Here is a 24,019-nt window from a genome sequence, read left to right on the forward strand (position 1 = left end):
ATTTTATTTAAGGTTAAAGTTAGCCATTCGTGCTTCTGACATCGATATAGTATAGGCCACCACAGGGCCATGGTTAAAGTTTCATGGGCCGCGGCTCATACAGCATTATACAGAGACTACCGAAAGCCTAGATCTATTTTCTGTGGCCTTGATTATAAGCTGTAGCGACCGTACAGAAAACTCAATTGCGCCGAAGAAACCTCGGCGCGTTTTTTACTTGTTTGTGTTGGTCCTTATTTCCTGAGAAAGATATCAGGGTCCTTTATCGCTTACAGATTTTGGGGACGATTGTCTAATTGGTTGTTATCTGTTGGCGTCGCAGTGAGGGGCTGTGTCTTCTGGATTGTGAAGTATGCTTGGTAGTGCTATTGTATTATTAATTATGTTATAGATTAGGTATTGCTGAAATGATTGCCTGGCTGCGGTTGATTTTCTTGTGATTGTACAATTATGTTTTCATTTTTAACAGCGGTCTAGATAATAATAATAATAATAATAATAATAATAATAATATTAATAATGATAAGTGTAATCATCAGTTATCTGAATTATTACAATGATGATCATGATATTATTATTATTATTATTATTATTATTATTATTATTATTACTGTTGATTGTGTTTTTGTTGCTTTTGTTGTAGATAGGCATTGCAACTTGTCAGTGCAACCAAAAATACATCAGCTGCTGTGGATAGGACAAGTTACTATAAAGGTTATATATAGAAATAACATAGGATAACGTTGATATTATAATTCCTTACCTCTGTGAAATTACAAGGTTTTTTTTCTATAAACTTTAAAAAATAGCCTGAATGTATTATGGACTTATGAAACAAGTGTACAGACACGTGCGTGTACATCCTTACACAACAGATGATGATGAGAGAGAGAGAGAGAGAGAGTTGAATATATGCCATGGCAAATAACTTGTTGGTGAGACATATAGAACAGTATTTTGGCCGAAGTGTAATTGAGAGAGAGAGAGAGAGAGAGATTTAACATCGGGTGGCTTTATACTAAGTTTAGGATAACTCCTTAAAACTTCCTTGAATAAGAAAGTAGCAGGCTTGACTATTTTATATTCAATTTTTTTTTTCTTTCCCTCCCCCGTTCCATTTTACTCTCTCTCTCTCTCTCTCTCTCTCTCTCTCTCTCTCTCTCTCTCTCGCACTTTTTCCTTTCTTTGTTCCTTTCTCTCTCTCTCTCTCTCACTTTTTCCTTTCTTTCTCTCTCTCTCTCTCTCTCTCTCTCTCTCTCTCTCTCTCTCTCTCTCTCTCTCTCCAGCATTCTATCTTTTCACCTCTGTCTATCTCTTCCCACTCTTTCTCTCGCCTTCTCCATCTTTCTCTCTTCCTACCTTCCTCCCCATATTAGACGAAAAGGATAAAGGAAAACACTTATTAAAAGGCTTATTAAAGGGACTATTAGGTTATCGATTTCCACTATCGATCAGAGTGAGCCGGTGTCTTCCTCCCCCTCCCCTTCCCCGTGTGGGGGCAATGCCCTCAGGCGGGGAGGCCGGGCGACCTCCGAAGTATTTAGAAAATCTCCATAATGGGACTCCCATGTCTTCGAACAGATGTGTCTCCGTACCCATGTGTGTGTGTGCGTGCGACCTTGTCATTATCGATTCCTTTGAAGTGTCAGGAGGCACAGAGAGAGAGAGAGAGAGAGAGAGAGAGAGAGAGAGAGAGAGAGAGAGAGAGAGAGAGAGAGAGGGAGGTTGGGGTGATGACGGGTGCAAATTGGGATGTGGCCTATTCTTGCGCTTCGTAAAGTTTTAATTTTTTTTTTTTTACTTCGTTTAACAGATGCACAATCGTGTAATAGATTCGTTTTTGTTTCAAAACGTTATACTAAAAGCCTGTGGTATGTCCGAATAATAATAATAATAATAATAATAATAATAATAATAATAATAATAACAATCTTTCTTTCAGTCAGTGGTCCCTGCACAAAATAGGAAAAAAATTAACTAAAATGAAGGTATTAATCAGGAAAAATTAAAAATATCGTAACAGCTACAATAATAATAATAATAATAATAATAATAATAATAATAATAATAATAATAATAATAACAGCTTTGGTATAAGTACCAGAAAATAATTAGTAATAACTATGGATTTAGCTAACTAGACGGCGTAGCTCTAGGCCGATGTATAGCGGATACATTACATCCTATTTGCATTCACCTACTTAGGCGTAATAATAATAATAATAATAATAATAATAATAATAATAATAATAATAATAATAACAGCCTTGGTATCAGTACCAGAAGATAATTAGCAATAGCTATGAATTTAGCTAACTATATAGGCGGCGTAGCTGTAGGCCGATGCATAGCGGATACATTACATCCTAACGGTGCATTCACCTACTTAGGCGTAATAATAATAATAATAATAATAATAATAATAATAATAATAATAATAGCCTTGGTATCAGTACCGGAAGATAATTAGCAATAGCTATGGATTTAGCTAACTAGACGGCGTAGCTCTAGGCCGATGTATAGCGGATACATTACATCCTTACGGTGCATTCACCTACTTAGGCGTAATAATAATAATAATACTGTAATAATAATAATAACAGCCTTGGTATAAGTACCAGAAGATAATTAGCAATAGCTATGGATTTAGCTAACTAGACGGCGTAGCTCTTGGCCGATGTATAGCGGATACATTACATCCTTACGGTGCATTCACCTACTTGGGAGCAACTGGTGACGCTGCTTGCTGACGCAAGCAAATCGAAGGAATGTTCTATGCATGTTTTGCGTGATCTCATCCTCTGCATGGCCTCTTTCCATCTCGAAAGCAAAGACGATCGATATCTGAATCCGATTGGAGCTGTTTCTTCTTTTTTTTTTTGTAAATCGTTTTTTTAAAGGGATGGGCCGTTGGGTTCATGAGGTGCATCTTCTGCTTCAGTTTGTGTAGGGGGGTTAGTGCCGTCAGTGCGCCTCATGCGGTGCGTTGTAGGCATTACTTAAGGTTCTTTGCAGCGTGCCTTAGGCCCCTAACTGAAGCCTCTGTCGTTTCTTTTATATTCTCTTTCTTCCCTCTCCTGACAATTGATTCATGGTGCAACTGCGAGGTTTTCCTCCTGTTATACCTTTCAAACCTTCTACTCTCGGTTTCCGTTTCAGCGCTGAATGACCTCATAGGTCTGAGTGCTTCGCTTTCGGCCTAAATTCTATATTCAGTTCAATTCAGGAAGCCTGTGACAAATCAGGATTTTCTAAGCGAAGGAATAAATATGTATTTACTATGGTCAAAAATTTTCTTTTATTTAAAGCCTATATAGATGCTTTTAATTCATTATCTTCTTAGACTATGTTTTAGTTTTTGTTAAAAACTACTGAGGCTAGAGGGCTGCAAATTGGTATGTTGATCATCCACCCTCCAATCATCAAACATACCAAATTGCAGCCCTCTAGCCTCAGGAGTTTTTATTTTATTTAAGGTTAAAGTTAGCCATGATCGTGTTCTGGCATCGATATAGGATAGGCCACCACCGGGACGTGGCTAAAGTTTCGTGGGCCGCAGCTCATGCACCATTATACCGAGACCACCGAAAGATAGATCTATTTTCGGTGGCCTTGATTATACGCTGTAGCGGCAGTACAGAAAACTCAATTGCGGCTGAGGAAACTTCGGCGCGTTTTTACTTGTTTATAATCGATTAGACCTACTCACGCTTTTAACTTTCCGTTCCTCACTGTGACCCAGTGAATGCATCGAGCCAAGTATGAATGATACAGAGTTGTTTATCATAAACACGAACAAAAATTCATGTTGGCCTAAGACCAGTTTTAATATGGAAACGATAATTTAGTTCGCCCACTTTTCTCCGGGTAGGTCTAAAGTTAGCTTCTAACGCCCGACTGCGGCCCGATAATAGCTGCTCCTGAAAGAACAGGAATACGTTTATGGAAGTGGATTGCGTCATCGAGTGGCAGCTGTTATGTTACGCACGAGGGGGACCCCCAAAACGCAACCGTTTCGTAAATATTGATCGATGTTCATTTGTTTTCGAATCGAGTGACTCACGAGACTGTCGCTACTACCCACTGCCTTTGTCCGAATGCTTTCGACCTCGGTCACGACGTGGTTTCGGTATAGTTTTGTTGTGAAATCTTTGCGTTTGTTTGAACAGAATGGTACATTCAAGCTTTTTGTTACATATTCAGTCGTTAGACCTTAATATTAACAGCACTTGGTCGAAATTTACCATTTAGGCGATAAATACTCGAACGTTTTCGGACAGGCATGCATACGAACACCGTCTGGTCCTCCGTCGCCCGAGACAAAGGGCTAAAGGGGATACGCGGGGGACTTGTCGATTTGATTTATTGCATCTGTGGACATGAAAGATTCTGTCATACAACCCACGCATCGTATCATGTAACGTTTATGGATTGTGGGAGGTGTTATCGTCTCTAGGAAGTACCACGGGCCGGGCTTTGAGAAATGGATAGATACATATTTCCTTGACAAATGGGCTGGCCGGAACGCTACCCAGATGGCGCTGCGCTTTTACTACTACGAAGCAAAGCGTTGACGAGTTGCCGGATTAGGCGGTTCTGTGCAATGATGAGTCATTTCGTGTCTGTTTTCCCTTTTTTTTATTTTTTTGTCTGTCCGCACTACGTCGTCTAGGCCTTCTGTTCGTCTTTGTCTGGCACTGTGACTTGAGTGAGATGTACTAAGGATATGCGTGTAAAGGAATTTTATAGATAATGTTACGGAGGAAGAGGGAAAAGCTTCAGAATAAATATCGGACTAGTTTTTGATCTGGAGAGAGAGAGAGAGAGAGAGAGAGAGAGAGAGAGAGAGAGAGAGCTAAGCTTCAGTGATGATTATTCCAAAAGGTGACAAAACACATTTGAAAGAATGAAATTCTGATATAAGAACTTCCTTTAAATTTAAATTATTCCTGATGCAACTGAGTAGGCTAAACGGCGCATTCCTACACTTTCTAGAAGTTCAGCGTTGAATTCAAATCCCATCCCCTGTTTAAAAGTGAACGCGGAAATGCCCACAGAAATGTTATTTTCCATATTTCCCCCTTTTATAAATGTGTGCTGTTCTTCGTCTCCCGTTATTTTGAACAAGTGCTTTTTCTTTCTCTTTTCAGGTGAGCTCAACAGTTGTGGGGGAAACTCCAGAGCATGTTGGTGGTGGTGTTCGGTAAATGGGTAAGTGTAGGGCCCCACCCTCTCTCTCTCTCTCTCTCTCTCTCTCTCTCTCTCTCTCTCTCTCTCTCTCTCTCTCTCTCTGTTGACAGGGCGCGTTCTCTCCGACCATGAATAACTTTCCTATAGTCTTTAATATCTCTCTCTCTCTCTCTCTCTCTCTCTCTCTCTCTCTCTCTCTCTCTCTCTCTCTCTGTCATGTGTTGACAGGGCGCGTTCTCTCCGACCATGAATTACTTTCCTATGGTCTTTAATCTCTCTCTCTCTCTCTCTCTCTCTCTGTCTCGTGTTAACAGGGTGCGTTCTCTCCGACCATAAATAGCATTCCTATAGTCTTTAATTTCTCTCTCTCTCTCTCTCTCTCTCTCTCTCTCTCTCTCTCTCTCTCTCTCTCTCTCTCTCTCTCTCTCTCTTTCTCGACAGGGCGCGTTCTCTCCGACCATAAATAACTTTCCTATAGTCTTTAATCTCTCTCTCTCTCTCTCTCTCTCTCTCTCTCTCTCTCTCTCTCTCTCTCTCTCTCTCTCTCTCTCTCTCGTGTTGACAGGGCGCGTTCTCTCCGACCATAAATTACTTTCCTATAGTCTTTAACTGGTGGGTCTCTCTCTCTCTCTCTCTCTCTCTCTCTCTCTCTCTCTCTCTCTCTCTCTCTCTCTCTCTCTCTCTCGTGTTGACAGGGCGCGTTCTCTCATACCACGAATAAATTTCCTATAGTCTTTAACTGGTGGGGTCGTTCGTTGTGAATAATTATCATTAACCAGTGATGTCGTGATTATTCCTTTTAATGTTTTCTGGTTAGGGCGAGGGAGGAGGAACCGTTTCATGCTCGAATTATTTTTTTTTATCAATTACAAAATAACGATAACGGCGATAATCTATCGTTAAGGGAAATGTAATTACGTAATTGTCGGATGAGGAGGCGGGCAATTCGGAAATTACCCGTAGTTGAAAGCACAGTGGGGTTGTTGGGGGTTAGAATAAATTATTTTTTTTTATATATTTAATGTTTTGTCCAGGTTTTTCAGCTCTGAATAATAATCTCAAAATGGCGGCTTGAATGTATGAAACGCACGCAATTTTTTTTTTTTTTTTTATTTCACGAGATGAAAATTTTTTTATAATCCGCCCACCTCCCAAATCTCGTTCCGTCCCCCATGCGTGTTATTATCTTATTTCATTATTATTATTATTACTTTTATTATTTTTTTTGTAACGCGTAACAGTTCAACGACAGCTATTATTATTATTATTATTATTATTATTATTATTATTATTATTATTATTATTATTATTATTATTATTTATTAACAGTTAAAGACAGTTGTTGGGTATTATTATTATTATTATTATTATTATTATTAACAGTTCAAATTACAGTTATTATTATTATTATTAATATTATTATTATTATTATTATTATTATTATTATTATTATTATTATTATTATTATTATTATTATTATTATTACTCTTGTGTAACAGTTCAAAGACAGCTGTTGAGTACTTGAACCCTGAACAGAATATGACATGATATATATTGCATTCATTCACAGCATAGCAGTGTTTTGCTGTTATGACCTGGGAATTATTTATTTACTTCTGTTAACTACTTCTCTTTGTATTCTTGCTTTGTAAATTTAGTTAGATAATTAAATACTACACATGAATATTTAGTTAGAACACTTCCCTTAAATTGACGCCAAGAAATTGAATGAATTTGCTTAGAAAAGGATTGAAATAAAAAAGGAGTAATCACTTGATTACATTTTATTGGTCACTAAAACTCAATAGCTAAAGGTTAAAAAATCTAACCAGGTAATCAAACAACAGTTATCAAACAAAAGATGTATAGTTTAAAGAGTATACATTTTATTTGAAACACTTCCTCTAAGATTTCTAGGTGCCAGATTTTTTTTTTTTTTTTCGTGAAAACATAATTGCACTCATGTTGAATTTGGGATAAGCAGAGAGTGGAATAATATTACACGCACCTGTGTAGGGAAGATTTTCATGCAGATTTATGTACTACATTGTTAGAATTCTCTTTCAAACTGACACCAGATGACATTTACGTTTGATTTTAGCAAATTGGTCGAACCTTTAAAGTACTTGACAGATGACATTTGTTTGATTTTTGCAAATCGGTCGGTACTCAAAGGTACAGATGACGATGACATTTGATTTGATTTTAGCAAATCGGTCGAACCTTTAAAGCAAAGGTACTCGACAGATGACATTTGTTTTGATTTTAGCAAATCGGTCGAACCTTTAAAGCAAAAGTACTCGACAGATGACATTTGTTTGATTTTAGCAAATCGGTCGAACCTTTAAAGCAAAAGTACTCGACAGATGACATTTGTTTGATTTTTATAAATCGGTTTTAAAGATTTGACATTTGTGTTTGATTTTAAAATCGGTCGAACCTTTAAAGCAAAGGTACTCGACAGATGATTTTTGTTTGATTTTAGCAAATCGGTCGAACCTTTAAAGCAAAAGTACTCGACAGATGACATTTGTTTGATTTTAGCAAATCGGTCGAACCTTTGAAGCAAAGGCACTCGACTGCATTTGGGCAATGGAAACATCAGCTCACAGATTTTCTTCCAAAGTCGATTTCATATTGAGCAACACCACTTCGTGGATGGAAATCCTCCGGCGTTTGGTGAAATCCCTGTCCCTCCTGGTGGTGGTGGTCGCCGTCAGGATCTGGCCGGAGGTCTTAAGGACTTGCACAAGGAGCTTCCTGGGTCTTCTGGTCTTCTTAAGCACGTCCTGTTTCCACTTCTTGGGGGTTTCGTTCACGCTCTTCGCGGAGGAGGAGGAGGAGGAGGAGGAGGAGGAGGAGGAAGAAGTGGAGGAGGAGGAGATGACCTTTTGCAAGTTCTCCTTTAAGCCCTTCGAGGGGCTGAGTAACCATTTAGGCAGGTGACAGGTCAAGGAATCCTTCGGAGGACTCCGACGTTCTCCTTCAGGGCTGATCTGGGACAGGGAAGGACTCGCGCACCGGAAGTTGAACGTGATGAGTTGGGGCTTCGTAGGTGACGATGCCCCAACCACCGAGGGCGTGGCGTCGCGGGCGTAATCACTCCGTTTGATCCCGGAAAATTTTAAGCAGTCTGAGACCGCCTGCTCTTCTTGGGAAGGCTCGCCCTTGAGTCTCTCCGTCGACGTAGCGGAGCCCCTCTTCACCCTGGCTCTTCCCGTCGAGTTAGCAGAGGTCTTCGCTTTCGCCTCTTCTTCTTCTTCCTCTTGCCGCTTTGCCCGCAACTTCAGGGAATCGGTTCTTCTGAGCGCCGCCCTTTTCGCTTTCCTGGGATGTTCTGCCAATTCGGAGATGTGCCTCAGCTTGGACCTCTCAGCATCCCACTGAGAGACGTCGTCGCAGTTCGGGTGCGTTGCCTTCTGGAGTCTCAGACTCCGGCGGGGATTCGAGTTGGCCGGTTTCAGCTGGTCTGAATAGCGGAAGAAGCTCGGTTTACCCATGGCGGCTTCTGTTGACCTTCCGGTTCAGCTGACAGAATACAAGGCAAGTCAGTGTAGACTTCGAGGAAAAGGCCCCTTTCAAGAACGTTTGTAATCTGGAATGTGTCTGTAATCTGGAAGGTCTCTTTAATCTGGAATGTCTCTTTAATCTGGAAGGTCTCTTTAATCTGGAATGTCTGTAATCTTGAAAGTCTCTACTGTATAGTCTGGAAGGTCTATGTAGTCTGGAAGGTCTATCTAATCTGGAAGCTCTATCTAATCTGGAATATCCAATCTGGAAGGTCTCAGTAATCTGGAAGGTCTCTCTCTGTGATCAGGACGATCTCAGTAATCTGGAAGGTCTCTGTAATCTGGAAGGTCTATGTAATCTGGAAGGTCCCTGTAATCTGGAAGGTCTATGTAATCTGGAAGGTCTATGTAATCTGGAAGGTCCCTGTAATCTGGAAGGTCTCTGTAATCTGGAAGGTCTCTGTAATCTGGAAGGTCTATCTAACCTGGAAGGTCTCAGTAATCTGGAAGGTCACTGTAATCTGGAAGGTCTCTGTAATTCTGGAAGGTCTCAGTAATCTGGAAGGTCTCGAAGTAAACGTCAGGACGGATTTACCAAAGGAGATTTAAATAAGCCCTTCGCAGCGCCCGTCGCTCAGGTGACACTGGGCGGCGTTTAATTGTTTGTAGTTTGTCCTTACTTTGTTTGCGGAATGTAGCGGGTATGGGCTGGCCTCGCCTAACGAGTTCGTTATGCTGGAATGGTTAGCGAGTTCCAAACAACCTTCGGTCGTTTGCCCAAATTGTTAGGGCAGTCTCATGCTGAGTTAATTACGTTTATTAAGGTTTTCCTGTCGTGGAGTAATTAAACTAGAAAATCTATTTTAATAAGGTTAATAGACTCTTCGTCATATTACGTGTTGCTGGGCGTATAGTGAATTCCAACCTATCAATCCTTAAATTAAGTGAAGGATATCTTACCGGCTCATACATGCTGAGAATATGAGGCTAATATATACCTTCAGTCGAAATGAAATAAAGAACAGGTGTAAATATGGGGTACATATTCGAGGTAAGATTGAATGAAGCAATCTCCCTAATTTAGAAATCCCTTACAAAACGGGGCCAGGTCACCAAATACGCGTCAGAAATTTTCCTCCAAAACGAAACTGTTTTCCGTTCGCCTAAGTATCCACTTGAACGCCAAAGCTATTTCTTGTTTTAATTTCGCTACTTGACTGCAGATTGTTTTGTTGACTTTCCAAGATGGAATGCAGGGAGGAAAGAAAAGTGAGAGAGAGAGAGAGAGAGAGAGAGAGAGAGAGAGAGAGGTCCTGTAAGTAGGTACTGTGGTATGGGGGCCCTGACGCCTCTTGAGATGGAGTATTTTCGCTGCTAAATTTGGCCTTGGATGTGTTGACAAGTTTGAGACACTATTTACTTATTTACTTGAGTGTATTTGCTCTCTGGAACTGCTCTGTCCCCTCTTCTGTTTATATAGGCTATATATATATATATATATAAATTATATATGTATATATATATATTATATATATTTGCAAAGCTTAAAGCTTTCGTCCTCTTGTGGATGGACGAACGCTTTTTAAGCTTTGTAAATATTTCTACAAATGCATTTCCCTGCCTTGTTAACAAGAGTATTATACTGTGGATCCTTCGATATATATATATATATATATATATATATATATATATATATATATATATATATATATATATATATATATATATATATATATATATATATATATATATATATATATATATATGCATATATATATTTATATACATGCATATAAATAAATTTATAAATATACATTATATATATATGTATGTATGTATGTATGTATGTGTGTGTGTGTGTGTGTGTGTGTGTGTGTGTGTGGGTGTAAAGAGAGAGACAGAGAGAGAGAGAGAGAATAATTTTGTGAGTGTCTCTTATCTTTTTGGTGAGTTCTGCTTATTCTTCTTGAATAAACACTCGTCAATGATGTGTACGTTATTCATTACATTTGAAGTGTAATTGGTATTATTTCTAAATTTAAGTCGCTGAAATATAACTCTCTCTCTCTCTCTCTCTCTCTCTCTCTCTCTCTCTCTCTCTCTCTCTCTCTCTCTCATCTGACTTACGAAAGCTCGTTCTTCCCTATGTGTGTGTTTTAGCGTGACGTTAAACCTGGGGAAATGACTTCAGGAACTGTCGTCAATGTACCCCTTAAAGGGGAGAAGAGGTGGGTTGGGGTGGGGGCAGGGGAAGGAAAGGGCGAGGTGGGGAAATATAAGGGTGGAAAAGACCCCTTTAAAAAGGGTCCCTAATAAGGTGTGGCCTAAATTGCGTTTATAAAAGGGATGGATGGACAGGGCTGGACGTGAAGTTTGTTCCATATTTTTTTTTTTTGTTTTTTTCCCTGTCTTTTTTTTCCATGTCTTTTTTTTCATGTTACTTTTTTTTGGAGGGGGGGGGCGTGTTGTTAGAGTTGCGAGAAATCGAGGGAGGAGATGGGACGTGACCTTAGGTATATGTGTGTGTGTTTTTTTATTTAAAGATGTAGTTTTTTCTGTAGCTTGTTTTTCAAAGGATGGGAGGATAGTTTTTTTTTTCTGTCGCTTGTTTTTCAAAGGATGCCAGGATAGTTTTTTTTCTGTCGCTTGTTTTTCAAAGGATGGCAGGAGTTTTTTTCTGTATTTTTCTTCTGTTTTTTCTGTTGCTTGTTTTTTTTTTTCAAAGGATGGCAGAATAAGGTAACAATGCTTCTGTAAATTTGATGGCGCTGTATTTTCCTTTTTCTTTCTGTCGTCCTTTGTGTTTCCTTTTTCCCTTTTTATTGTTTTTTTTTATGTTAAGTGTTTTTTTGTTTTTTAGATTTGCAGTGACTCATAGCAGCTTTTTTTCTTGCTGTACGACTTACGATAAGACAAGTAAATTCTTGTTTTTAAATGATTTTTTTTCTTTGGACTTTTCATTGGGCTCACGATAATTCCCTTGAGACAAGCAGTGACCAGCTAACGATTGATATCATCTTATTTCTATTTATCTTCGTTTCTGTTAATTAAAACCGATTGAAACTCTCCCCATTACTTTTACAATTAAGAGATTCCAAGATTCCCAAAAGTGGCTTCTGAACTTCCCACGAAGGAACACGGTGAGAAGACAATCTCTCCTATATGTCGCGACCTACCCAAATATGGAAAATGTGATTTAGGAAGGCGCATGGTCCAGTGGGAGACGGAGAGAAAGAAAAATAGGCAGAGAGCTCTAGGTTATTTAGGAGAGAGAGAGAGAGAGAGAGAGAGAGAGAGAGAGAGAGAGAGAGAGAGAGAGAGAGAGAGAGAGAGAGAGAGCGCCATGAAATACCTTCCTTCCCTTCTTTATCTCACCAACCCAGAGAGAGAGAGAGAGAGAGAGAGAGAGAGAGAGAAGGGAACCATGATATATATTCCTTCTCCTCTATCTCTTCCCAACCCACAGAGAGAGAGAGAGAGAGAGAGAGAGAGAGAGAGAGAGAGAGAGAGAGAGAGAGAAGAGAGGAAACCACGACATACCTTCCTTCTTTCTACCTCTCCCAACCCAGATCCAGAGAGAGAGAGAGAGAGAGAGAGAATACTTTTTCTGTCTGTTCCGAATTATCAAGCGTCATTGCGAATGTTTTTGAGAGCTAAAGGATTGGTGTGAGGACCGGAGAGGGCGGGGGGGACGCCATTGGAGGTGGGGGGGAGTCTTTGGTGTGAGGTGTGTGTGTGTGTGAGGGCGTTTGGTTTGTTGCACCCCTCCCCCTCCCACATACCTCTCAACTTCTATAAACTCCCCTATCCATTTCTCCATAATGTTTTTGTAACGGTAAAAATAGCGTGATTAGCTAATTTCTAGAGATGTTTGGAAACATACCCTCACAAAAGGGTTTAGTATAATAGGGGGGTCGAGACGCCAAGTCCCGACCTTAGGAACGGTACGTACCTCCACGGATATGGGACCAATGTACCTTCATTCTGCACACTTATGTAGTGGAGAAACAGTCTTGGTCGGGATTGGACGACGGCAAGTGTGAGGATGGGTGTTATAACCCGTAGACTTTCTTTGATACAGCGATAAAGATAGTCAGTGAACTTCATGCGGTGCACTGTAGGCATTACTTAAGGTCCTTTGCAGCGTCTCTTCGGTCCCCTAGCTGCAACCCCTTTCATTCCTTTTACTGTACCTCCGTTCATATTGTCTTTCTTCTATCTTACTTTCCGCCCGCTCCTATTTTTCTTAGAATAGTCAAGAATTTTACAAGATCTGGTACCTTAACATATGTTTCCCAGGGCGTTTAATGTTTAGATTAATACTGTGATTTTCGCTGGTTCCCCCACGAATATGTCTCCATTTAAAACATTAATGGGGTTTTACCTCTCTCTCTCTCTCTCTCTCTCTCTCTCTCTCTCTCTCTCTCTCTCTCTCTCTCTCTCTCTCTCTATTTTCCTTATAATTTACCTATTTCAGCTTTCTGCTCTTTCTCTCTCTCTCTCTCTCTCTCTCTCTCTCTCTCTCTCTCTCTCTCTCTCTCTCTCTCTCTCTCGTATTTTCCTTATAATTTACCTATTTTAGCTTTCGCTTGTTTATTCTCTCTCTCTCTCTCTCTCTCTCTCTCTCTCTCAGAGAGGACTGACAGGTATATATTCCCCTCAGGACCGATTATCAGGAGCGGCTCGAAGCGTAAACAAACCGTAAACGCGAAAGATAAAAAGAAAAATATTTATTGAGGTTTGTTCTTCGCAGACGAACGACTCTGTGGAAGAGAGAGAATGCTTTAATGCAGTTGCTTTGCTCTGGCAAATTCTGCTTTAGGGGATTCTACTTTTTAATTTTGAAATACACTCGTTAACATTAATGCCCAGATACCCACATAAAATATAAAGAGACACACAAATATAAAAAAAATATACGGAAAATATGAGAGAGAGAGAGAGAGAGAGAGAAGAGAGAGAGAGAGAGAGAGAGAGAGAGAGAGAGAGCTACAATATATATTATATATATACATGTATAAATATATATGAATATATATATATATATATATATATATATATATATATATAATATATATATATATATATATATATATATATATATATATATATATATATATATATATATAGAGAGAGAGAGAGAGAGAGAGAGAGAGAGAGAGAGAGAGAGAGAGAGAGAGAGATTGGGCAGGGAAAATGAAACACTGGGTGCACACTCCAGACCGGTTTCGACTTAATATCTAAGACATTTTCAGAGGACCGAAACATATTACGTATCAATTCATTGTGATGATAATATTATACATACACACATATATATATATATATATATATATATATATATATATATATATATATATATATATATATATATATTATATATATATATATATATATATATATATATATATATATATATATTATTTGTTTATTTTTCATCTTTTTATATGTTTATTTTTTAATATTTCGAGACTCATCGTCTCAGGAGGAAAGATTGGCCCACCCACCAAAAACCGCGAGAGTCAGATCGATGGCGAAGACATTAGACTGAAAGAAGATGGGTTGTGTACGCGCGCGTCTGTGTGTATGTGTGTGTGTATGTATATGTGTATGTGTGCGTGTGTCTTGGATATTGGACACTGAATGGATTAAAAAGGGAAGTCTCTTCCCTCTGGCTTGGAGACGGGCATATGATGAAGCTGATATTGAGAAATCGCTCAAGGGTCATATTGGATAAAAGGTTAATGGAACCCTGAACAAGGGTTTGGCCATGGGTGGAGGCCTCCACCCCCATCCCTTCCCCCTTCTTCTTCTCCTCCTTCACTCCCCCCCGTTCCTTAGGGTTTTTAACCTCGCTAGGGATCAGTAGAGATAGATAAGCATAGCCTGTGGGATTTGGGATTTGGGATTTTCTTTCAGTGTCTGATATATATACATTTTTATATTTTCTTGTCTACTGTCCAGAATAATATATTTTGTAAACGGGAATCGATGCTCTCTCTCTCTTGGTATCGTCCTCGGCTAGCACTCTGCTGGGACCGTGCTCGATTCACTGACCGGCCAATGAAGAATTAGAGAAATTTACTTCTGGTGATAGAAATTCATTCCTCGTTATAATGTGGTTCGGATTCCACAATAAGCTGTAGGTCCCGTTGATAGGGAACCAGTTGGTTCTTAGCCACATAAAATAAATCTAATCCTTCAGGCCAGCCCTAGGAGAGCTGTTAATCAGCTCAGTGGTCTGGTTAAACTAAGGTATACTTAACTTTCTCTCTCTCTCTCTCTCCTGGAAGATGGTGGGGTGATCTAACTGGGTTTTGGATCAAGATGGCATAGACAGCTATAGCTGGCAGTTGGGCTTATTTAAATAAAATAACTTGTTGTATACATGTCTGTGTTGTAGGGTTTTCTCTGGTTATTCCACAAAGAAAACTAGAATTTTTCCTTCATCTAGGGCATGGCTGTATGTACGTATATATATATATATATATATATATATATATATATATATATATATATATATATATATATATATATATATATATATATATATATATATATATATATCAGAATTTAGGAATAAGAAATTTTTATGATAGAAAAAACAGAAATATACTTTCACTTATTTTTCTCTAGGCGGGCCACTTTCAAAATCGAACGGGCCACTTTTGGCCCACGGGCATTGGGTTGGACTGCCCAGATCTAGAGGAAGGAGACATTAATCTTGCTATCAGTAATCTTTATGATTTTTATTCCTAAGTCGACGAAGTCTTTTAGATATATTTTCATCATCGACCAATATTCGTATATAGCAATTCCCATATTCTTGTCTGTATAGCAATTCCCACATTCATGTGTGTATAGTTATTCCCATATTCATATCTATGTAGCATTGCCCATATTCATGTCTGTATAGCTCTTCCAATATTCATGAGAGTATGGTGTCAGGATATCATGGACTTGAGGAATCCTTAAGATTCCTAGTCGAAACAAAATATGTATAGGACTCGTTTAAGTATGGTAATCTGTCCATTCCGCTCCACTTCCTAGAAATCAAAGGAGAAGAAATATTAATTTTTTTGATATGCTAGAGAGAGAGAGAGAGAGAGAGAGAGAGAGAGAGAGAGAGAGAGAGAGAGAGAGAGAGAGAGAGAGAGAGAAAGGGCGGGTGGTTCCCGGAAAGAGTGTTAGTTTGTGCGAACAACAAAATTTTCAAGAGAGAGAGAGAGAGAGAGAGAGAGAGAGAGAGAGAGAGAGGTCCCCAGGAAGTGCTTTAGAAGTTATACCAGCAACAGAATTTGAGAGAGAGAGAGAGAGAGAGAGAGAGAGAGAGAGAGAGAGAGAGAGAGAGAGAGAGAGAGAGAGAGGCCCCCAGGAAGTGTTTTAGATTGTGTCACCAACAGAATTTGAGAGAGAGAGAGAGAGAGAGAGAGAGAGAGATCCCAGGAAGTGTTTCAGATTATACCAGCAACAGAATTTGAGAGAGAGAGAGAGAGAGAGAGAGAGAGAGAGAGAGAGAGAGAGAGAGAGAGAGAAGCGTGGCGGCCAGGGGCGTGTCCCAGGAAGTGTTTTAGAAGATTGTGCCCGTAACAGAATTTCCGAAGCTAATGGGATCAAATGATTAACTCTAATGTGATATTGAAGATGGTCGTTGATGCAGGAAATGTGTTATTGAGATAAAATCATCGCTTTCTTTTATAGAGGCTTTTATAATTAGTGTATGCGTATATGTGTGTGAATGTGTACGTCTGTCACTACTGTGTGTATGCATATATATATATATATATATATATATATATATATATATATATATATATATATATATATATATATATATATATATATATATATATATATATATATATATATATATATATATATATATATATATATATATAAATATATATATATATATATATATATATATATATATATATATATATATATATATATATATAAGTATATATACAGTATGTTTAATATATATATACTTTATATATGTATATATAAGTATATATATAATGTATAATATATATATATATATATATATATATATATATATATATATACACATATGGTGCATCACTATATTGTGACCGGAAATAATGAGTAAAAAGCGACAGTAATGTAAATGAGAGACTGCATTTTTCCAATTTTTTAACCCTTTTTTGTATTTTGGAAAAATACAGTCTCTCGTTTACATTATTGCGGCTTTTTACTCAATATATATATATATACATATATATATATATATATATATATATATATATATATATACACATGCATACATACACATATGTGTACAATATAAACCCCTATTCATATTCATATTGATAAAGTTGACGGCACACTTGAGGAGGCAAGTAGATTATTTGCCTTAGGAAGGATGAAACACACGTAATATTTCTACTCCCATTCATAAATAAGGCGCAGATTCCTTGAGAGGCATCAAAAAGGATTCAGGATTCAGAACTATCTCCAAAGATCTCACTAGTACCCTCCGCAGGGGGTTTAGTGCCGTCAGTTGCACCTCGTATTGTGCACTGTAGGCATTACTTAAGTTTCTTTGCAGCCCCCTTGGACCCCAAGCTGCAACCTGTTCCTCCGTTCATGTTCTCTTTCTTCCATCTGACTTTCCACCCTCTCTAACAGTGTTTCATGGTGCAATTGCGAGGTTTTCCTCCTGTTACACCTTTTTAAACCTTCGTACTGTCAATTTCCCTTTCAGCATTGAATGACCTCATAGATCCTGGCGGTTGGCCTTTGGCCTAAATTCTATAGTCCTTCCCTCCTGCACCCAAGGAGGGCCGTGGAGACGAGAACGAAATCCTGCGAAGAGAAGACGACCCACCTGGAATGTCCTTGGATAAGACTGGGTTCGGAGATCTCTGATGAAGAAGGAGAAACACCGCGGGCTAAAAGAGTCGCCCTTGGGTACCTCCAGAAACGCGGGGGAAGGGGCGGATACCAAGGAGGTTCCCTTCGGCGAATGTAGCGCCGTCTCCTACTGCGGGAGCGGAGAGGTTGAGTTCCGAGGGCACTTAGCGTAGATAAAGTTTGCATGAGGGAGAGAATGAGCAGGTGTGAGTAAATTTGAAGCGGGATTACAGGTGGTGATCAGAAGTAAAATGGATATATATATATATATATATATATATATATATATATATATATATATATATATATATATATATATATATATATATATATATATATATATATACTGCACACAGAACTGACCACCGCTTTTGTCGCTTATCGGGAAAGAACAAAAAAGGCAGAGTGGGAATGCTTGTGTCCGCAGGAGTTTTGAATTATGAAAAATGATACTGGAATCTGAACGGGTTCATATTTAAAGTTACTGAGTATAAAAATAATACTTTCTCTTTCCGTATTTCCCTTTACCTTCTGTTACTTCTTTCGAATGGACACCATAATATTCTTTGGAAGCTGGAATTTCGAGTCAATGGCCCCTGAGGTGGGCTTGTTCCATATGAATCTGGTTCATCTCCTGAATAATAATAATAATAATAATAATAATAATAATAATAATAATAATAATAATAATAATAATAATAATAATAACTTGCTAATTATTTTTTATAAAATTAAAAGACAAGACATTTTGTTTGAAGCCACGTACAATTAAAGATGAAAAGCTTTTGATGTCTTTTGCTGTTAAAATAAAAATAGCTTATATACCTTTTATTTGCCACTTTTGGAATTCTTGGTCAATTTCCTGGATTGTTTCAGAGAAGCTGAAGAAATATCTTTCCATTTTGCAATGAATTGACGGCTGTGATGTCCAGCTCAGTGTTTAGACCAGTTATCCAAAGAGAGGGGAGCCCCCACCCCCTACCCAACCTCACCCCAACCCTAAACGCCCCCGAGTATTAAGAAGAGACTTGATAATATTTGGCTGTCACTTAGACTTGTTATATAGAGAACAGTTCCAAAGCTCTCTCTCTCTCTCTCTCTCTCTCTCTCTCTCTGACGTTATTTGTCCTTTGCATTTATCTCCGTCTCTGCCGAATAACTCCAAGAGTATTAAAGCTGGCAAATAAAATTTGACGAAACGAACCGTTGTTCTCAGCGTTGTCGAGTGAAGTCTCCGATTATGACAATGTCTCTCCGTTATTGGCAGGCTGTGTTTGTTAGTTAAAGGACTTTATTTAACTCGCGCTTTGATCCGAATTCACCTATGGAGTCCCCCTCCCCCCCCTTCTCCCTCCCCCTTCCCCTTATTCCCTTTTCTTTGATGTCTCTAACTTGATTTATCTTCGCGTTTCTCCTTTCATGTCGAGCGAAACAACCAGCGAGACTCGTTCCTTCCCGAGCTCTGATTGTCTCCAGCCATTGGCTGGCCCCGTCCCCGCGTCACGGATCTATGAGGCCGAACTGCGTTCCAATTGGCTGGTCTCGGGTGTGACGTCGCCGACCTGGAATCGCGAGGAGAGCGGCCATTAGCCGGGAGCTGTGACGTCATTCCCTGGGAACGGCATCTCGCTTTCCGTTGGTTCGGAGAGTGTGACGTCACCCCAGAAATAGATCACGCTCTTCATTGGCTAGCACTCCGTCACGTCACTTACTCAGATGGAGATGACGACCTCCCATTGGTTAGGGGGTTTGTGACGGTCCTACCTGAGGCTGGATTTCCCCTCTGATTGGCTCGCTCCTGGATGCTGCTCACCTGTGATTGGCCGACCGCGGAAATCCTTTCCTTTTGGCATTACGGAGCGCCCCTTTAAATGGAACTCTAGTTATGTTACAAATATAAGCTTGGATGTTCTTTCATCTGTAGGTTTTCACTACTGGTAAATTTAGACTAAAAAGGCTGCCCCCCCTCCCCCCATTTACCTAACAAATGGGAGTTGAATAAGGAGAGTGATGCGCGTACCGTCTGCATTACAATGCTCATTTCCACGTCTCATCTCCCGCGGGTTATGAGAGGCGATTATTTCCAACATTATCACAGCATCTTGGGAAGGATGCCATTTTTTTTTTTTTATTCCCTTCTCGGCGAACAGAACTGTCGCGCTGTGTTTCGCTGCGTTCTCGTTCGCTTCCATATTCCATTCCGGAAAGAGAGAGAGAGAGAGAGAGAGAGAGAGAGAGAGAGAGAGGGAGAGTGAGAGATTGAGAAACAGAGAGAGATATAACGAGAAAATATTAACCCAGATGCATATTTTCCGACTCTCTCTCTCTCTCTCTCTCTCTCTCTCTCTCTCTCTCTCTCTCTCTCTCTCTCCTCTCCCTCTCCCCTTTACTAGCTGAAGAGAGAGAGAGAGGTTACGGGATATTAACCCAAATGCATATTTTCCGACTGTTTCTCTCTCTCCCTCCCTCTCGCTAGCTGCAGAGAGAGGAGAAAGAGAGAGAGAGATTACAATATATTAACCCAAATGCATATTTTCCGACTCTCTCTCTCGCTAGCTGGAACTGGTTTAAAACTTCCATATTCCATTCTAAAGAGAGAAAGAGAGAGAGAGAGAGATTACAAAATATTCACCTAAAAGCATAGTTTGCATATTTTCCAGCTATCTCTCTCTCTCTCTCTCTCTCTCTCTCTCTCTCTCTCTCTCTCTCTCTCTCTATAGCTGGAACTGGTTTAAGAGAGAGAGAGAGAGAGAGAGAGAGAAACGAACGAAATATGAACCCAAATGCATATTTTCCAGCTCTCTCTCTCTCTCTCTCTCTCTCTCTCTCTCTCTCTCTCTCTCTCTCTCTCTCTCTCTCTCTCTCTCTCTCGCTAGCTAGCTGGAACTGGTTGAAATCAGTTTCGGGGAGAGGGTATAGGGAAATGATTATTTCCGACCCCCCTTTTTTTTTATGTGCGAGATTTTAATCTTTTTCACCGTCAGTATCGCTCGCATTCATTACGCCCTGTTATTATTCTTAATGTAATTATTCCCCCGTTATTGGAATACAATATATACTTACCTTCGCCTCGTCTCTAGATCGCTGTTTTAGTCAGCGTCATTTGTCCCACTTCCACTGCACTCTCTCTCTCTCTCTCTCTCTCTCTCTCTCTCTCTCTCTCTCTCTCTCTGTTCATCCATATGTTTTCTAATAAGTGAGAATTTGTGATGCCTATGAATCTCTCTCTCTCTCTCTCTCTCTCTCTCTCTCTCTCTCTCTCTCTCTCTCTCTCTCTCTAGCTGGAACTGGTTTAAGAGAGAGACAGGGAGAGAGAGAGAAAGGGAGAGAACGAGCGATATATTAATCCAAATACATATTTTCTAACTTTCTAACTCTCTCTCTCTCTCTCTCTCTCTCTCTCTCTCTCTCTCTCTCTCTCTCCTTGCCCCACACCCAGAGAGAGAAAACAAACTGCTGTTCAGCATGGGAATTGACAGTCTTGTTACTTGGGAAGTATAATGGACGCGTGATATATTAGCACAATTACCACATGGTGGTCGAGCATATTCTGGCAAACGATCCGGCCATTATTTTGGAAGTGTTACCCAGAGGGCCAAAGAAACACAAATCCGACCTTATCAATAAATTAGGCATGCCCTTTTTTTTGGAGTTGTATTCCTTAAAAGGGCAAAGGAAAAGGTTTTAACATATTTTCAGTCTGTTGAGTCGGTTCTGGGAAATGGGAAGCGAGTCCACCGTCTTTAAGAAAGTAGACTCGCTTTCTTTAAGAAAGATTCGGGAAAGTGTGGAACTCATTTCTTTCCGCATTTGGGCGAGTGCTGAAAGGTATGGGAAGGATTTACTTTCTCTTAGGAAAGCGTATAACGCATTTCTTTCTATCAGGAAAGTTCTGAAAAGTGTCTAACCGAACTTCACTGAGGTTTGGAAGATTTGAAGTATATAGCCTAATTTCTGTGAGTTTGGGAAGTTCTTGGGAGTATGCAACCTAATTTCCTTGAGTTTTGGAAGTTCTGAGAAGTGTGTAATCTATTTCCTTGAGTTTGGGAAGTTCTGAATTGTGCAACCTAATTTCTTGAGTTTTTGAAGTTCTGAGAAGTGTGTAACTTATTTCCTTGGGTTTGGGAAGCTCTGAAGTATGTGACCTAATTCCTCTGTGCTTGGGAAGTTTTGAGAAGAGTGTAGCCCAATTTCCATGAGTTTGGGAAGTTCTGAAGAATGTAACCTAATTCCCTTCAAGGTGGGAAGTTCTGAAGAATTTGTGACCCAATTTCCTTGAGTTTGGGAAGTTCTGAGAAGTATTTAACCCAGTATCCTGGAATTTTGGAAGTTCTGAGAAGTGTACAATCCGATTTTCTTGAGTTTGGGAAATTCTGAAGTATGTAACCCAGTTCTCCGACGTTGGGAAGTTCTGAAGAGTTTTTAACTAAACTTCCTAGAGTTTGGGAAGTTCTGAAGTGTGTAACACAATTTCACCGAATTTGGGAAGTTATGAAGTGTGCGACCCACTTTCCTTGAGTTTGGGAAGTTTTGAGAAGTTTGTAACCCAATTTCCTTGAGTTTGGGAAGTTCTGAAGAATCGTGACCCAAATTATTTGAGTTTGGGAAGTTCTGAAGAGTAAGTGACCCAATTTCCTTACGTTTGGGAAGTTCTGAAGATTCGTGGTCCAATTTCCATGAGTTTGGGAAGTTCTGAAGATTTGTGACCCAGTTCCTTTGAGTTTGGGAAGTTCTGAAGATTCGTGACCCAATTTCCATGAGTTAGGGAAGTTCTGAATTCGTGCTGAAGAGCGAAGTTCCAGTAGACTGGGATCTTGGAAATTTTATTTTTCGTAATGGTTGTATATAGCAGCGATGTATAACCTTTAGTTAGTAAAGAGAGATGAGAGCACCCATAGCGAGAGAGAGAGAGAGAGAGAGAGAGAGAGAGAGAGAGAGAGAGAGAGAGAGAGAGAGAGAGAGAGAGTAAATGAAATTGGAGAATCCTCATTGTTGGTAATCCATTTGTCAACGGGAGTATGCAAAAAAAATTATACTTACAAGATCTAGTTATACTAAGGCCAAACAAAGTTACAAGATCTAGTTATACTAAGGTCAAACAAAATTACAAGATCTAATTATACTAAGGTCAAACAAAGGTACAAGATCTAGTTATACCAAGGTCAGACAAAGTTGCAAGATCTAGTTATACTAAGGTCAAACAAAGTCACAAGATCTAGTTATACTAGGTCAAACAAAGGTACATGATCTAGTTATAATAAAGTCAAACAAAGTCACAAGATCTAGTTATACTAACAAAGCTACAAGATCTTGTTATACGAAGGTCAAACAAAGTTACAAGATCTGGGTTGTGCCAAGGTCAAACAAAGCTACAAGAGGACCCCCAAACAGCGACCCAACCTTGACGTTTGAGATAGTTTTCAACTTCAAATCGTTTATCAGCGGAGCCGCGTGAAATCGAAGCCATTATATCTGGAATCCCATAATCGTAAAAAAAAGAAAAAAAAATACTGAATGGGCGCTGGAATCGATGGTGGCTTAAATAGCGTTTTATTGAAATGTTGTAGATAGCCATGTCGTAAATTTCAAAGCCTTTTAAAGGAGATCATTCGAGCCGAACTGAATGCAGGTTTTTGCTTTTTAATTTTTACTCCCCCACCCCCTTTTTATTGAGAGAGAGAGAGAGAGAGAGAGAGAGAGAGAGAGAGAGAGAGAGAGAGAGAGAGAATGGGTATGTGGGCTTACCCAGAGATGGATTACTATTTTTTTTTTTTTTTTTGCCTTCTTAATTGGTGCGAAACCTTTCTTAATTCTTATCCACATTTTTCATTGGGAAAGAGAGAGAGAGAGAGAGAGAGAGAGAGAGAGAGAGAGAGAGAGAGAGAGAGAGAGAGAGAGAGATGGGTATGTGGGCATACCTAGAGATGAATTACTGCTATTTTTTTTTTTTTGTCTTCTTAATTGGTGCGAAACCTTCCTTAAGAAGAGAAGAATTTAATATTCAGGAAACATAGAGGAAGACAAAGAATTTTGCATTCTGGAATTGACTTGTATAACTGTCTTATAAAACCGGTTGACCCTCGAGTTTGCAACCCCCGCACGTCAAAGATTTTTATAACACTCATTGCAAAAAGAATTCGAGTTTTAGATAAGTTGAGAAGTATATAAATGAATGACTCCCATGAGCATTGCTGCTCATGGTGTGCACTCAACTTCGTCCTCCCTGTCCTTGGAGGCTGGAACACCAATCAGTCGCCCACGTAGGGAGGTAGTGCCGTCAGTGCACCTCACGCGGTGCACTGTAGGTATTACTTAAGGTTTTTTGCAGTGTGCATTCGGCCCCTAGCTTCTGCAACCCCTTTCATTCCTTTTACTGTACCTCTGTTCATATTCTCTTTCTTCCTTCTTGCTATCCACCCTCTCCTAACAATTGTTTCATAGGG

General features: G+C 39.4%; 2 protein-coding genes across 30 annotated transcripts in view; one reads left to right on the forward strand and one right to left on the reverse strand.

Moving 5' to 3' along the window:
* The window catches only part of LOC136835601 (disintegrin and metalloproteinase domain-containing protein 23-like), a 546,464-nt gene that overhangs the window by 29,568 nt on the left and 492,877 nt on the right, over positions 1-24,019 (forward strand). The gene's annotated exons all lie outside the window — the stretch shown is intronic.
* LOC136835599 (uncharacterized) lies at positions 6,957-9,346 on the reverse strand. 2 transcript variants are annotated; one of them, XM_067099307.1, is made up of 3 exons: positions 7,631-9,346; positions 7,414-7,532; positions 6,957-7,305 (listed from the first exon to the last, which is right to left on the reverse strand). In XM_067099307.1, the coding sequence occupies exon 1, from the start codon at positions 8,688-8,690 to the stop codon at positions 7,797-7,799; it is 894 nt and encodes a 297-aa protein (XP_066955408.1). In that variant the 5' UTR covers positions 8,691-9,346; the 3' UTR covers positions 6,957-7,305; positions 7,414-7,532; positions 7,631-7,796. The 2 variants fall into 2 exon arrangements, with proteins under 2 accessions (XP_066955408.1, XP_066955407.1); XM_067099306.1 differs by having other exon boundaries at positions 7,414-9,346.

Source organism: Macrobrachium rosenbergii, chromosome 55, assembly GCF_040412425.1.
Source record: "Macrobrachium rosenbergii isolate ZJJX-2024 chromosome 55, ASM4041242v1, whole genome shotgun sequence".
Taxonomy (NCBI): domain Eukaryota; kingdom Metazoa; phylum Arthropoda; class Malacostraca; order Decapoda; family Palaemonidae; genus Macrobrachium; species Macrobrachium rosenbergii.

Excerpts from the sequence above, each read along its gene's own strand:
- LOC136835599 (XM_067099307.1), bottom strand. The coding sequence starts at position 8,690 with ATGGGTAAACCGAGCTTCTTCCGCTATTCAGACCAGCTGAAACCGGCC.